The sequence below is a fragment of the Netta rufina genome (genome assembly GCF_964035555.1).
Source record: "Netta rufina genome assembly, chromosome: 11".
NCBI lineage: Eukaryota > Metazoa > Chordata > Aves > Anseriformes > Anatidae > Netta > Netta rufina.
Window position 1 is genome coordinate 19,634,900 of NC_140134.1, and position 14,168 is coordinate 19,649,067.

Consider the following 14,168-nt stretch of genomic DNA (forward strand, 5'->3'; position numbering starts at 1 on the left):
TTGTCAGCAGCAACTTGAAAAGAAACCCTCTGCTGTGCCAAGAGCAAAAGACTTTGTTATACATATTTCCTTGATTTAGATTCAGCTATAGCTGGAGAATTTAACAACTACTCATCCAACCTACCCCGCCTCACAGTCACTTACTAGGGGTGGGGAATGGGGAGTCTCATTTTTTAAACTTGAGGAAAGTTTGATTTGGTCTTAACCTGAAGAGGATTCTTCTAGGAATCATGATTTGGAAGAGCACACACACACACAAAAAAAATAAATAAATAGATTAAAAACAAAGGAACCGCTTAAAACGACAAACCAAACCAAAACTGTTGTTTATGGTGCTAGCCAAATGAAAATCACTTCACTTGATCTCTCATATGTTTTCCTTTACACATACACACAAAACGCTCTAGCGTTTTGCTTTGTACACATTTATTGCACTACAACATATGCCTTCTATAGAAAAGATGCCGTAGAAAAGCACAAGACTGTAAATACTAGACTTAGGATTTGTTGGCAATTGTATTTAATATTAACGGTATCTTGTTTTTACAAAGCAGTTGAAATTGAAGAAAAAAAAAAAAAAGGAATAGCAAGAAACCCCCATCTGCTGTCTAGCATCAGTAATCCTCACTGGTTTGTTCACCATTTCTAAGGAAAACATCATTCAAGGTAGCTTGTCACAGAGACTCTTCTAAAGTAACTGGCCTTCAGTGCAAATCCAGGGCGTTTGTCAGGTCATCTGGGTTTTCTCAAAGTCCCTCCTCCAAACATTGAAGGCATCTGCCAATGACAATATTCTTCCCTCCTAAAGACCTTCCAGCCAAACACAGTAAATCCCATTACAGGTCTGAGGATGGCAAATATCCTCTTTTTACACAGGTAAACTGAGGCCTAGATCCTTCATTCACTGGCTCGAGGCCAGTCTTTTGAACAGCCAACCACAGAATCCTGCTCTCAATCACAAGTGATACATCTGGGCTGGAGACCAGGCTTCCTCACCACAGAGGGAATAAAATGAACTGATTGTACTGACTTTGTTTCTTTCTTCCTCCTCTCTAAGAGAACCGGGTATTTTTCTTGTGTAGTATCGTTGCTGTTAGTATATGCAAATGATGTAAAATCTGTTTTTAAATGAGCACCTGCACTAAACCACACCCCAAAGGAGTCACGGTGACACGCCAACTGTAGGCAGTCAGACAGTGGGTAGGAGTAAGCCTGCTAGTGATGTGAGGCACTAGGGAGGTTAGCCTCATCCACCTGCTGACGGGCCCCTGCGGCCTGGTCTCCAGGAACACGTTCCGCCTCCTTCTCCAGACAGGGGGTTATAGCCTAGAAGAACACACGAGAAATCCACCATGTTAATACTCATCAACACACAAGTCCAAAATAAATTTCACAAGTCTTTGCACCTTATTTTTATTTACTGCACAGGCAGCGACTTAAGGAAAATGAAAGCAGAGAAAATATCCAGACCTGAGATGATTTATTTTACAGGGCTAACAGTAAAAGCCATTGCAAAACATTTGTGTTTTAATTTGGCCAATTTGGATTAAATCAAATTGATTTCAATTGCCATATAATTTCGCTAAACCTGCGTTAAAGCCTTAATGCTGCTCTGCAGTTGCTGTAGAGCAGTAGGAGTTTATCTGTTCTCCCAGAGCCCGACTAGTTAAGGACTTACAATAATCTTTAATTCCAGTCCTGTAAGGAATATTTTGAAGGTCAAAAAGCAGATTCTACTACTACAAGATAATTTTTAAATGAATTTGAGAAGCCAAGTGCACACAGTGAGGCAACTTTAGTTGAACCTCCCAATGCCATGCTACAGGCAACTTCATTTTATGAGCATGCACTTGGAAAGGTACCGCTTGGCAAACATATTTCATTTGTTCTGTACAAGGCAAAAAAAAGGAAAACCAAAAGCCTTGCTAACCAAGCAGGTTTCAAAGCAACCTGTTCCACTGAAACTTCAAGCACCACCTCCATCTTTGAAGTTTGTTTTTGTTGTACGAGCTAAGTTCTGCTTTCTAGCTTAATTCAGCAGCTGAACAGCGCAGATGGTTCTTTCACTTCATCCTCAGCTAACTCATGAGAAGATCAGAGACCTCTAATTCCATAATCCGTTAAACTTAAGCAAAGATTTTGCTTAGGTTGAAAATAGGACAGGTAGCAGCTGGAAGGATGCCTCAACCTAGTTGCCCTGATCATGTTTCTCAGCACATGAAAGAACCATGTGCTAAGGATTAGCACACATTTCTCATTCCTGGTAGCAGTAAATATCCTGTGCGACAGCTACAAAGATATCTGACAGTATCAGACATTTATATTAACTCATATCAAACACCCTAAGATGAATCAATCCGTAATATTCCAAGCAGAACTTTCAGCACTGAACAGTTACTGAGGTATAGCACATATAAATGAAGGATCTTCAGGTCTGATACATTTAAATCAAGTGACTTGTTCATTGCTGCACCCTAAGTGTGTTTCCCTCTTAGTCTGATACGGTTGAGGTTGTCTAGGATGATCCCTTCTGCTATGGAAAATTGTAATTAGAATATTATAGCCAAATTAGCACTTGCAGGTATGGCAAAGGCTGTTTGGCCAAGAGGAGAGGAAGGAGAGGAGCTGCCTGGCTGATCTAGAGCAGTGACCCTTATGGGGAGGATTTCTGGCTACAGAAAACAGTTAATCCATCGAGACAGATTTCAGTGGTTGACAGTGAGTTTAATGAAACCACCCTACGGTGGTCTGTCAGAGTCGGTAACAGTTTTATACCTCTGCAGGATTAACATATTCAATAGGTTGTTACTGTAATGCCTGATTAACAAGGTCACATCTACCTTAATGAGGTGTTTCATGTCCCTGAGTCTACATAAGAGAAAGTAAAATACTTTCTTCCTGCACTGAGTTAGTAGTACAGGTGACTGGAAGACAGGTCAGATATTAAGTTATTGGACTTCAATAATAGGGGAGGGGTCCCAGAAATACTGCAAGAACCTGTATTTTTGAGTACAACAATCTTCCTAAGTTATGGCAAAAGCATTTATGAGAAAACTAAAATGCTGTCTCCCTGGGGAAAAGCACGACAGAAACTGCCCACTAGGCTCTGTACAAAGTGTAAGCAGACCACAATGGGTAAAGCAGAGAACTTGTTCGTAAGGCACATTTTGTTTTCTTCCTGCACAAGAGGAAAATTAGAGGTAATTACACAATGACTTTGTGCACAGGTAGGTAAATGCTCCGTTTCAAGCTCAAAACATCTTAAGGATTTCATACTCACCACCTCCTCGCAAAGGCTTTTTGTTTGGTTTAGATTTCGGGACTGCTGCTGAGGTGGAGGCACCAGGTTCTACTTCTTGCTGTTCACAAAAGTAAACGTTACTCAGAATTTAGTCAATGTGAGCTTTGACTAAACTAATCACACATACATAACCGTAACCTGGTTAACAACTCAGCCGTTACCTGACTCAGTTTCAGGTTTCCTTTGTAACTTTTTCCTTCTTGCATGCTTTCCCACATTGCTATCTTCTGCCTTCGCTTCTCTTCTTCAAGCTAGGAGAGAAATTGAGGATATGTAAGACAAAGATTTTAGAACTAATAAAATTGCCCGTGCTACAGGAACAGCTACAACAGACCCATCAAAACCCAACGGATCTATCTTTACCCGATGCAGTACCTCAGCTCTGTGAGCACCCGAATCTTCCCCACAACAGGACTGCAACCCCCTCTTCCCCAGCACACACAAAACTGCATCTGCAGCTTCTTTTGACCCCTTCATGCTTAAAAATATTTTGGAAGTAAAACAGAACTAAGTGGAAAGCTTAAATCATCAGTCTATAAGAAGTGCTGAGTAAAGAATGTTGCATCTGATGGCCATTTGAAGCAGAATGGAGGGTTCTATGGAAGAAAACCTGTTTTTTTAAATGAACAAGCCAGCTATGTATTTACATCCCAATGTATTATCAAAGGTTCTCCCTTCTCTCTTCTGACGTAATGAATCCAAAAAAAACAAATCAATTCAGAGTTAAATTACCTGTCTTTGTTTTTCTTTGTATCTTTCTGCCTGTGCATTCAGCTCCTCTTGCATCCTGAGGCGAGCTGCCGCCAAAGCTTCCTGCCTCCTTACCACCAGGTCGGGCTCTAGGAAATTGCAGAAGAATTTGCAAAGCAGTTTGAAATAAATTCTAAATGATATCCTCAAAGAGTGGTAATAAGGAAAGGCTCCCATCCCTTGCCACAACAGTTTTGTGGAAAAATCACAGCTCAAGTCCAGTTTGCAGCTTATCTTTTACAGTAATTCATACACTGATTTAAATCTCATAATATTTGAATATTTTTAGAGCAATTACTTCAACGGGCTTTTAATGAATACAGACACCCACGTAACGAACCCATCAAAATTAAAATTCCAGCTTCTAGAATATTTGCTTCTATTTCTGAAGGACTTGTTTGACACCAGTAACTTCAGAAACACCATCCATGCTTTGCAGGGATTCCATTTTTACCCAGAGAGCTTGTTTTGTGCAGAAGCACACAGCAACCAGCCCACGTTCCCTCATGTTCCTCCTGGCAATGGGTCCTGCTGGTTGGATTACGGCAGCAGGGCACGGGCAGATTTGATCTGCTCCGTCAGCGGAGAAATTACTCACAAACATCAAACATCTCAATGTAAGGACAAGTGAGTGATACTTTCTGAGGTCACACCAACTGCCGTGCCAGCCAGAGGGCTCAGTGCCAGGCACTTTTCTTTCAGCAGACGTGTAAGTACAGCCTGTGCTTTACAGCAGCAGGTCTTGGAGTGGGGCAGGATCGTGTGTACTGTGTAAGGACTGCGTAAGGTTTTCCACCTTTGCCACACTGCAGAAGGCAACGCACACAGGAGGCAGCTACACCCCAAGTGTACACAATCCCGATGGAGTCAGGGCTCCTTCCCTCCTTACCACATCACTTCCTAACAACCCCACCACAACACAGACTTTTAAAAATATTTCTCCTGTTCAAACCTTTCCCCACCAATCTCTTCAGCAAGATCTGCATCTTCCATGGGCCTAAACAGCCACCCCGAGTACTCCTCATGGTTAAAACCCCCCAGAGCAGAATCTCTTTTTGCTGTCATTAGGCAAGATCCTGCCTGTGTGGAACCCAACAGCTGCCAGCCATCCCGTGGCAACCGAGGAGCGCCAGGAGGCACCTAGAGGCTGACACCCACACCTCAGCACCACCACGCAGCCCCGAGGAGCACGCGAGGCTTTACTGACCGATATCTGCTGCATCAACCGCTCCCGCCCGGCCGCCCCGCCTGGCGGCCAGGCTTTGGGATATCTTCTGGACGATGACATAGATGACAACGCAGCCCAGAAGGATGTACCAGCCGTAGTTGGACAGCAGCGAGCCCACTGCGATGGGGACGAGGCGTAGGTTAGGGCGGGCTGCCTGTCACCGCCAGCCTCGCACCCCCCCACACCCCAAAACACCCCTCAGCCCCCCTCACACCCCCTGCCTGAACCCCAGCTCCCCTCACAGCCCTCGCTTTGGGCCTGGCTCCCCCTGTAACCCACCCCCAGCACCAAATTTCACCCTCAGCTCCCCTCACAGCCCCCTCCTCAGCCCCGTTTCTCCCCCCAGCCCCCCTCAGCCCCGGTTCCCCTCACACGCCCAGGCCCCGGCCCCCCTCACAGCCCCTCCTCGGCTCCGGTTCCCCCCCGGCTCCCCTCCCCGGTGCCCACCCGCGTGCCGCAGCAGCTCGGCACCGCCCAGGCCCCGCTCCAGCTCCGCTCCGTCGCCGTCGGGGCCCCCCAGACCCATCCCCGGCCGCCGCCTCCTCCTCTTCCTCCTCCTCCTTCTCCTCTTCCTCCTCCTCCTTCCGGCCAGGCACCGCCCCGCCAATCACCGCCCGCCCCGTGCCGTGCCCCGCCCGCTGGGAGGGAGCGGGGAGCCAATGAGGGTAAAGAAACCCAGCCTCGCGGACCAATAGCGGGGCGCCAGAGTGGAAAGGGGGCGGGATCAGAACGGCGAGAGCCAATAGGAAAGGAGACGCGAATGGACCAACGGGGGCGCAACGGCCGGGAACCACCCCGCCCCCCTTAAGGCCCGCGCGGGATCTCCATATAAGGTATGGTCACGCCCCCACCCTCGAAGACCAGCCCTCCATGCTATGACCACGCCCCCATCCACCAGGCCACACCTCCTTGACCCAGACCACGCCCCCACACCATCAGACCACGCCCCCAGCAGCAGCTGAGCACCGCCGGCCCCCGGCCCCGCTCCTTTATTGAGGGCTGAGCGCGGCGCGGCCCCAAAAGCCCCCCCCAGCAGCCCCACAGGCTGCAGCCACCCCCCCACACCCCGCTAGGATCCGTTGGGGACGGTGTCTTCTTCCATCTCCTCCTCCGCATCCTCGGCCGGACCTGGGGAGACAGGCAGGGTTCAGCAGGGAACATCATAATGCCTAATAACCCAAATTGTTAACAAATATCCCAAAAAAGGCCGATTGTGCGGGTCTCAGCTGCAGATAAGGAGTGATGGTGGCAGCCTGAAGCTACGGGGTGTCTGCTCAGAGGTCCCAAAGACCCCCCCGGTGACTCCCAAAGATCCCCCGGGGACTCCCCGTGCCCCAGCTAATGCTCAGGACAACAGGGTGAGTCCCAAAATAATGGGATCATTGTTCTTTAAATGACAATAGGGTTTACAGCTGGTGTTTTGGCACTTTGCTGGTCCCCATGAGACCCTGCGCCAGTTCTGAACCTCATATGGCAGCCAGGCAGACCCCCGCTGGCTGCAGAGCCTTAGGGATGATCCCCGGTCACTCTGGTCATCAATTTATGGGAGTTTTAAAGAGTTTTTTAAACTTTTCCACTTTTTGGCCCTTCCAAGGAATGGGGATTGTTTGGAAACCAGAAGCAGAAGCAGCGCGTGACCTGGTTTTCGCTCTCTGCCGGGTATCTGACCAGCCTGCAGCAAGCCTTTCAGCCTCTCCACTTCAGCCAAAGTCGAGGCATTCGCTATGGCAGTCTGAAAAACAGGCAAAAGAGCACAATGGATCTTCACACGCAGCACGTCAGTCTTTAAAATAAACACACCACGTTTTTTTAATTAAGTGAAGCCAAGCTTTTACATCCTAGAAGGTTCTACACATGACAAAGCACGATCTTACTTCCTCCCTTATTAAGCAAGCTGTTCTACCCTGGGAGAACTCTAAGCCCAGGACAAAGTTTCAGTTAAATTCTCAAAAAACAGGCATGTCATAGAAGAAAACTTACAGGAAAAGCACCGGCAACAAACAGGACGTACTGTTCTGTTCATCTGAGCAGAGTCAGATGTTCCCAGGAAAAAAAACACTTGTTCTGTTTGGATTCACCATTTTTCTCCTCAATTTTTGTCCCCGTGTGCTGTCCCGCTGTACCTACCTTAATTGCCTCCACGTCACCTGGGGAGGGTCCGGTTTTCTTTTTGTCTGTTGGCAGACCAGCGCCTGGATTGAAGCTTCAAAGAAAAAAGAAAATAAAGTATCATTACACCCTGGGAGGAGCAGGTGCTTCTCTTACTTCCAAACCAGGTTTGGAAGCATTTCAATCAATCAAGTGTAGTATCTTATCTTTGTTAACAAACTGATACAGTGAATTGCCTCCTTCAGAAACACCAGCAACTTGTCCTCAGGGTCCCAACCCCCCTCCCACCTTTCATCTGCTCATAACGAGAGGCAGAGAATAATTTATAAAGTGTTTGACAAGAGCTGCTCGATTTGGATGTTGCTGAACACTCTGTTTTGTCTGTCAGCATGACAAAAGCCAGGTGGATAAATACAGGGTAAAGGAAACTGGGGTTTCTTTTTCTTAAAGATCTAATATGCCCTTGTGGCAGCCTACGTTAAAACCTGCACTACTCTAAGTAGAATCTTAAACTGCTTTTCAGAGTTACCTGCTTTAAGAAAAAAATAAACATTTGTAGTCTGAAAATGGGAGTTACTGACTAAGCAGCAGGAAAGAATTTCCTGAAATGCCGACCCAGCCTCAGGAACTTGCAACCTCTTCCACAGCTACAGAGAGGTTTTCTTTATGTTTATCAAACTATTTAGTTTTAGAACAAGTAAATCAGTGATCTATCAGACCTGAACTCTTTTTTATTCACAAACCATTGTGAAAGGCCACCTCTTACAGTTTTAGGTGCTAAATACATTTGAGATACTTCTGTTACTTTGCTAGGGATTTGAAAATGCTGCTGCCATGCCTGATCTGAATTCTGTTTTCCAAACAACTCGATGAAAAATTAAACAAAAAGAAGGCCAGGTTTGATGGGGCCCCAGACAACCTGATCTAGTGGGTGGCATCCCTGCCCACGGCAGGAGGGTTGGAACAAGGTGATATTTAAGGTTTCTTCCAACCTGAGCCATTCCGTGATGTACTATTTAAGAATCACGCTAAATAAGCAAATATTTTAACACTTGTAAACTAAATGTTTTCAGCTGCATTTATCCTCCTAGTTAAAGCACGTTCTACTGTTTATAGTCCCTAGCAAAACGTAAAATTTTTCAGTTACCAATCATCTAGAGTGGAAAAATAAACACACAAATGGCCACCTCTTTGCAGTCAAGTCACAGAGGGGAAAAAAAGATAAGAATCCACCCTGACCAAATATCTCTTCCAGAAATATTTCTGAGATGTATTCACCACCATCCAAAAATCAGCCAGAAGTGCCTTGTGAAATCACCCTAGCAAAGTTAAGCCCTCCTGCCAATGAGGGACATTTCGGTGCAGCGCGTAGTGCCGCACACCAAGTGGTGTTTCTGAAGGAGAACACCAGTGGAAATTTATTTTTCATCTTACGTTTTTGTTCTCCTGGCAATATCCTTTGCAAGCTGTGCACCCCGTTTGCCCTTGAACATTTTCTCTGCCTCCTGTCGCTCCTACAGCGATACCACACACACAAAGTTAATTTGAGAACATTGCATTTTGCAAAGTTGCTGTCTTTGCAAAGAAAGATGCTTTGGCTCATCTTCATCAGCGAGCATTGGCACACGGAGAGCAGACGTTAACAACAAGCACATAAACATTGCCCAAACACTCAGACTCAAGGCCTATCAGCCGAATGCTCTGAAAAACAACAGCTCTCCCACACTGCATCTTCACTGAGAACAGAGGGCTCCGCTGTGATTTCTCGTTCCTTTCTCCAGATCTCTTTTTACCAACAAAACTAGCCAGCCAGAAGAGAATCAGACTAAAACGATGGCAGTAAAACATAGTTAAATGTAATTAAGCAGACTAGATTCTTAACAGAATGAAATCATGAAAGAAAGCAAAGCAGGTGTTTTAAAGCCACTTAGGACTCGTAGTTTCAATACAACTTACAAATATGGAAAAAAGCTTGCTGTTGCCACTAAAGTTTCAAGAATGTAACAAGAAAAAAGGTTTTCATCTTGTGCTGAATCAGAAGATGGCAGACTTACTTTGAGTTTGACTTTCTGAAAATCCAGTACTCTGACTTGAGGTACTTTGTGGATTACATACAGTCTGTAATGCTTCTTATTTGTTACAGGGTTCCTTAAAATGCTACAACGTAAATAAAGGTTACAAAGAGGTACTTAATATGAAATATATTAAAATAAATTAAGATATATCTATATTCATACATAGAGGGAGGGGAAAAAAACTTCTCTTTTCAAGATTACCTACCTCAGGTATGTCAACGATTTAATACTTGATAATGGATCCAGTTCACCCTACATAATGGGAACACAGAAACAATTTTGAATGCGTTTAATAGGAATCCAGTATTTCAAAACAAAGTTCCTGAACTTCTACCAGTCTTTATAAGTTACTGCTTCAGAGGCAGAATAATCTCACGTTCATTTCAAGCTTAATTCTTTGAAAATGTAGATAAACAGCAGCATTTGTACTGTTGCAAAGGACTGCAGCAAGTCAGTAACGTTTCAAGCAATACTCCTATACGCAATTTAAGGCAGCCAACTGAGCCAAAAGTCTTGATTTCTACCATGGAAAAGATACATTCTAGAAACAGGCAGAAAAAAAGAGCAACAAAGCAAGTTTCAGTTTTAACAAAGAATTAAGAATAAGAAAATTGCAAGTAGACCCACTGGTATTAAATCTACTCAAATGCTACACAAAGGATTCCAATCTGCTCATCTTTACACGTAACACCACTAACAAAACCAATGAAATTGTGCTCAGGCTCCTGGCTAATGAATTAAATAATTCAAACAGAGAATATTAGATGCACTTGGGTTTTCCAGTTTTGAATAAGTGACTAAAAAGAAGTTTTAAAAGAGAATTTTAATAGTTTTTAAAAACAGAGACTGTTTGTACAGTCCAGTATTGGACCTAAAAGTACTTAATTTCAAAGTAATTAGATCGGCTTTGTGAATACTCCTCACTAAAATCTCATATGCATTTTAGAAATCAATTAGAATTACTACAGTTAGTTTAACAGGAAACCCACCCAAGTTTTCTGACTGCTGTTCCACTGCATGCTGCAAATTATGTTAATTAAACCATATACACCAGTGTACCAAATTCACATGATATTTCTCTAAAGGAAAAGGTTAATTAGAAGGATGATAAAAACACACAATTCAGGCTTGTTTGGATTTATCCTGCATTGATAGCTTACCAATTCAGCAATGTTATTGTTGGTAAGAACGAGCTCCGTGAGGCTGGGCAGAGCCTGTTCAAGTCCCTCACCGATCCGACTGAAGAAGAACAAAAATCCAAAGGTTTAACTTAGGCTGGAAATTAGCAATGATGAAAACACACAAATATGAAAATACAGAGCTTCTCTCTTCAACACAACCAAGTCTGACACTGGCACAAGTTTGGGTTAGCATCAGCTACAAGACTTTTTCTAATCAAAGCAGCATAAAATACCAGCTGGCACTGTAAGAGCATTAGATGCATGATATGTGTTACATTCCCTGTTTGCCTGTTCTTTATGGGGATGGTAAATGAACACCAAAGATTCCAGCCAAGTTCCAGACTCTGTGTGTCGTTATCCTGTCTGGAAAGTGAAGCCTGATCTGGGACAGATTTTTGCAATGAAGAAAGCAAATAAACCAGAGGGATTATACAGTATTCATTGTCATTTTTTTCCCCACAAAACAAACATTTCTACAACTATCCTGCCCTGACAGACGCTCCTCTGCCCCAGAGCCCCAAGCACAGCCCCTCACCAAATCCTGTTGTTATTCATCAGGAGAGTTTTCAGCCTCCTCAGCAAGGGGAACCCATCCAGCTTGCGGATCTCGTTGTCAGAGAAATCGATGGCATCGAACTGGTCCAGAGTGGCGCCTAGATTCTCGATGACGGGGATTTTATAGCCTGGGGAAAAGAGGAACGCGAGGCGGGAATTAGAGGGTGGCTACAGGTGAGTAAAACACGGCGAAAAACAGGGCCTGGGGGAGATGCTTGGACAAAAGGATTGCTAAAAATCCCTGCAGGGCGCCTTCACCCCGCTCCCACACGGCATAAATCCTCCAACAGCCCCCAGAGAACCAAAAAACGAATCCTTGGGCCCAAAACCAGCCCCACGGGGCCGGGCCCAGCTCCCCCCTCAGGGGCCCAGCTCCCCCCTCAGGGGCCCAGCTCCCACCTCAGGGGCCCAGCTCCCCCCTCAGCCCCGCACCGCGCAGGTCGAGCTCTCGGTCTCGGACGGCGTTGGTGTACTGCGCCGCCTGCTCGATCAGCTCCGCCGTGAGCTTCACCATCCCTCCGAGCCCTCGTTAGGCCGCACCAGGCCGAGCCGAGCCGATCCGAGCCGTGCCCGCCCCGCTCCGCCAGGCCCCAGCCGCCCACAGCCGAGCAGGCGCCGCCCGGCCCCCGGCTCCTCCTCCGCGAAATGGCGGCCGCGGAGGGCGGGGAAGAGCGGGGTGAGCGGGGTGGTGCTCGGCTTTGGGTTCAGTTCCGTCACCTGAACAATAAATGAGTTCTTCCTCACTTGGCGATGAAGATTCTTGTGGTTAAATTTGTGCTCATTAACCCTTGTGCTATCACTAGCCACCACTTAGATGAATTTGGTCCCATCCCCTTTACGCTGCCCCCTCTGGTAATTTTAGAGGTTGATAAGATCCCCTCTCAATCTTTTCTCTAAGCTAAACAGGTCCAGCTTGCTTAGTCCTTCCTCATAGGACAGATGCTCCAATCCCTTAATCATTTCTGTGGCTCTACACTGTATCCTTTCCAGAAGCTCTATGTCCCTTTTGTCACTGAATGATGGAGGAGCATGGAGTCCAGCTCCCTGCTCCACACAGGACCACCCAAAAAACAAACCATGTGTCTGAGAGCAGTGTCCTAAATGCTTCTTGAACTCTTCCAGGCTCGGTGCTATGTCAGCTACCCAGGGTAGCCTGTGCCAGTGCCCAACCAAGTCACACTGTTCCCTTTTTCCCTCATATCCTCCTAAATCTCACCCCTCTAAATGTCCTTAAACAGTGGTTTTCCATGCTTTTGGAACCTCGTCCCTCCCAGGGAGCTGGGGGGAGTGACACCAAGGGCCCAGGGGAGCAGCTCTGCTCAGAAGTGGCCTTGATTTGGGGAGTTTGGGCAATCCCCCATGAGCGCAGCCATAGCACTGCAGCACTTCGGCAGCTCGTCAGCAGAGGGAACTGATGTCCTACAAACGCCTCAGCCTTTGGCCAAAGCAGCCCCAAGCGTCCCAGGGTGTCTCTGTCACCCCTCTCTCCCCAGGCCTTGAAGGTGGTGGAAAACTTTTGGTCTTTGATCTGTCTGTGGCAGCGCTGCTGAGAAGGGCAGCGATCCTTCTCTGTGGGCTCCTAGCAGCAATTGTGAGTGTTGAGGGAAAAGGTACAAAATTAGAAGTTTTTTTCACTCCAAGCCATCCTCTCATGGACAACATGATCCTGCCAGGGGTCACTGCAATCTCCTTTGTGGCAAAATCTGTGTTGAGCTGCAGTTTCTCCACGTACCCCACAGCTCAGTTCTGTGCACAGCCAGAGAGAGAGTGCAGAGCTCTGCATCCAGGCACATCTATCAATGGAGTAAAGGCTTGGCTTTGCTACCCATTAAACCCTAAAGCAGGCAGAAGCTTTTACCAGAGCTTCCCTCTCTGCTTCTGGCATTACAGATCAGACTAGGTCTGTAGGAATCCAGGCAGAGCAGGCTGGGGACCTGCTTCCCGTGGGCTGACACGTAGCAAGCAGGCTGCTTTCCCTTGGACAGTAGCTGCTTGTGCTTCTAGCCAGTGGGACTGTGCTTTTTCAGACAAATGCTGCTCCTTTCCTGCTACAGAGCCAGGACAGCCTCACAGAGTAATTACAGCTCTCGGTGCTTTCCACCATCCCAGCAGCAGTTTGGGCTTTGCTCCTGAATACAGGGCTGCCCATAAACACCTTCCCACTGCAGCGCTCGTGACAGTTGCTCTGGCATCTCCACGTGCTTTCCAGCTCTCAGGGAAGAAATGATGGGCTGGGAGCTCTGCAGGTTCCAGCACAGCATTCACCTTTTGCCTTCAAGACAAAGCACACTTTCAAGTGGCATCAACCCCCTCCTGCCCCACTTTACGGATTTGGAAAGCTGAGGAAGAGCTGGGTGTATCTCTTGGGGAGCTGAGATGGCTCAGCCTGCCGTGCCTGGGCAGGCAGCTTCACTTCAGTGTAAATCAGGTCCAAGGCTGGTGAGCTGCCTGGCATTAACGTCAGGTTGTCACAGCCAAGGCACTTGGCCCCGTTGGCAGGGCTCGGCTGGCAGCAGCAGCGCTTTGCGGATGGGTGAGCCCCAGTGCAGATGACGCTAACTGGAGGTGGCATGGGAAGGAAGTGGTTGGTCACCCCCAGGTCCCCAAATCCTCTTGAATGTCACCAAGCCACCACCTCTGTGACCCTGGAAAAATACTTCTCCAGCCCTCAAGGCTCCCTCTGTGAGATGAGGCAGAATGATTTCTGCCTCTACCGCTATCTAGGGAAGGATTTTATTTTTCTGGGCGCTGTGACATTTCTGTGAACTCGGAGGATGTGATGATAGTTTAAATGCTGCAGCCACGTTTGGCACCGCACAGGGATGGCTCATACTTTTCTTTTGGGAGCATCCAGCGGCGGCATCCTGTGAGTGACGCCTGGCTTGGTCCCCAGGATTACAGTGTCAGCGCTGGCTCCGTTCTGGCTGGCGATGCCTGCGGAGGTGTCGGCTGGGGTCACTCAGTTCCTG

The 14,168-nt window shown here is 46.9% G+C and overlaps 2 protein-coding genes across 2 annotated transcripts; both read right to left on the reverse strand.

Annotated features, from left to right (window-relative positions):
- Positions 1-307: 307 nt before the first annotated feature.
- On the reverse strand, positions 308-5,852 carry SELENOS (selenoprotein S). The gene is made up of 6 exons (XM_084293160.1): positions 5,727-5,852; positions 5,259-5,396; positions 4,034-4,140; positions 3,463-3,552; positions 3,281-3,359; positions 308-1,326 (listed from the first exon to the last, which is right to left on the reverse strand). The coding sequence occupies exons 1-6, from the start codon at positions 5,803-5,805 to the stop codon at positions 1,247-1,249; spliced, it is 573 nt and encodes a 190-aa protein (XP_084149286.1). The 5' UTR covers positions 5,806-5,852; the 3' UTR covers positions 308-1,246.
- A 478-nt stretch (positions 5,853-6,330) lies between these two features.
- On the reverse strand, positions 6,331-11,826 carry SNRPA1 (small nuclear ribonucleoprotein polypeptide A'). The gene is made up of 9 exons (XM_084293054.1): positions 11,632-11,826; positions 11,180-11,327; positions 10,624-10,702; positions 9,669-9,715; positions 9,443-9,545; positions 8,823-8,902; positions 7,407-7,482; positions 6,918-7,011; positions 6,331-6,407 (listed from the first exon to the last, which is right to left on the reverse strand). Exons 1-9 carry the CDS (start codon positions 11,711-11,713, stop codon positions 6,349-6,351), a joined length of 768 nt encoding a protein of 255 aa, XP_084149180.1. The 5' UTR covers positions 11,714-11,826; the 3' UTR covers positions 6,331-6,348.
- Positions 11,827-14,168: the final 2,342 nt, after the last annotated feature.

What these genes read in the sequence shown, in the direction of transcription:
- SELENOS (XM_084293160.1), bottom strand. Translation starts at nt 5,805, where the DNA reads ATGGGTCTGGGGGGCCCCGACGGCGACGGAGCGGAGCTGGAGCGGGGC. An exon ending in GGTTGATGCAGCAGATATCG is followed by an intron (nt 4,141 to 5,258) that starts GTCAGTAAAGCC and finishes GCAATTTCCTAG; the next exon opens with AGCCCGACCTGGTGGTAAGG. An exon ending in GAAACCTGAAACTGAGTCAG is followed by an intron (nt 3,360 to 3,462) that starts GTAACGGCTGAG and finishes TTTTGTGAACAG; the next exon opens with CAAGAAGTAGAACCTGGTGC.
- SNRPA1 (XM_084293054.1), bottom strand. Translation starts at nt 11,713, where the DNA reads ATGGTGAAGCTCACGGCGGAGCTGATCGAGCAGGCGGCGCAGTACACC. An exon ending in ACAATAACATTGCTGAATTG is followed by an intron (nt 9,716 to 10,623) that starts GTAAGCTATCAA and finishes CCCATTATGTAG; the next exon opens with GGTGAACTGGATCCATTATC. An exon ending in AAATCGTTGACATACCTGAG is followed by an intron (nt 9,546 to 9,668) that starts GTAGGTAATCTT and finishes TTTACGTTGTAG; the next exon opens with CATTTTAAGGAACCCTGTAA.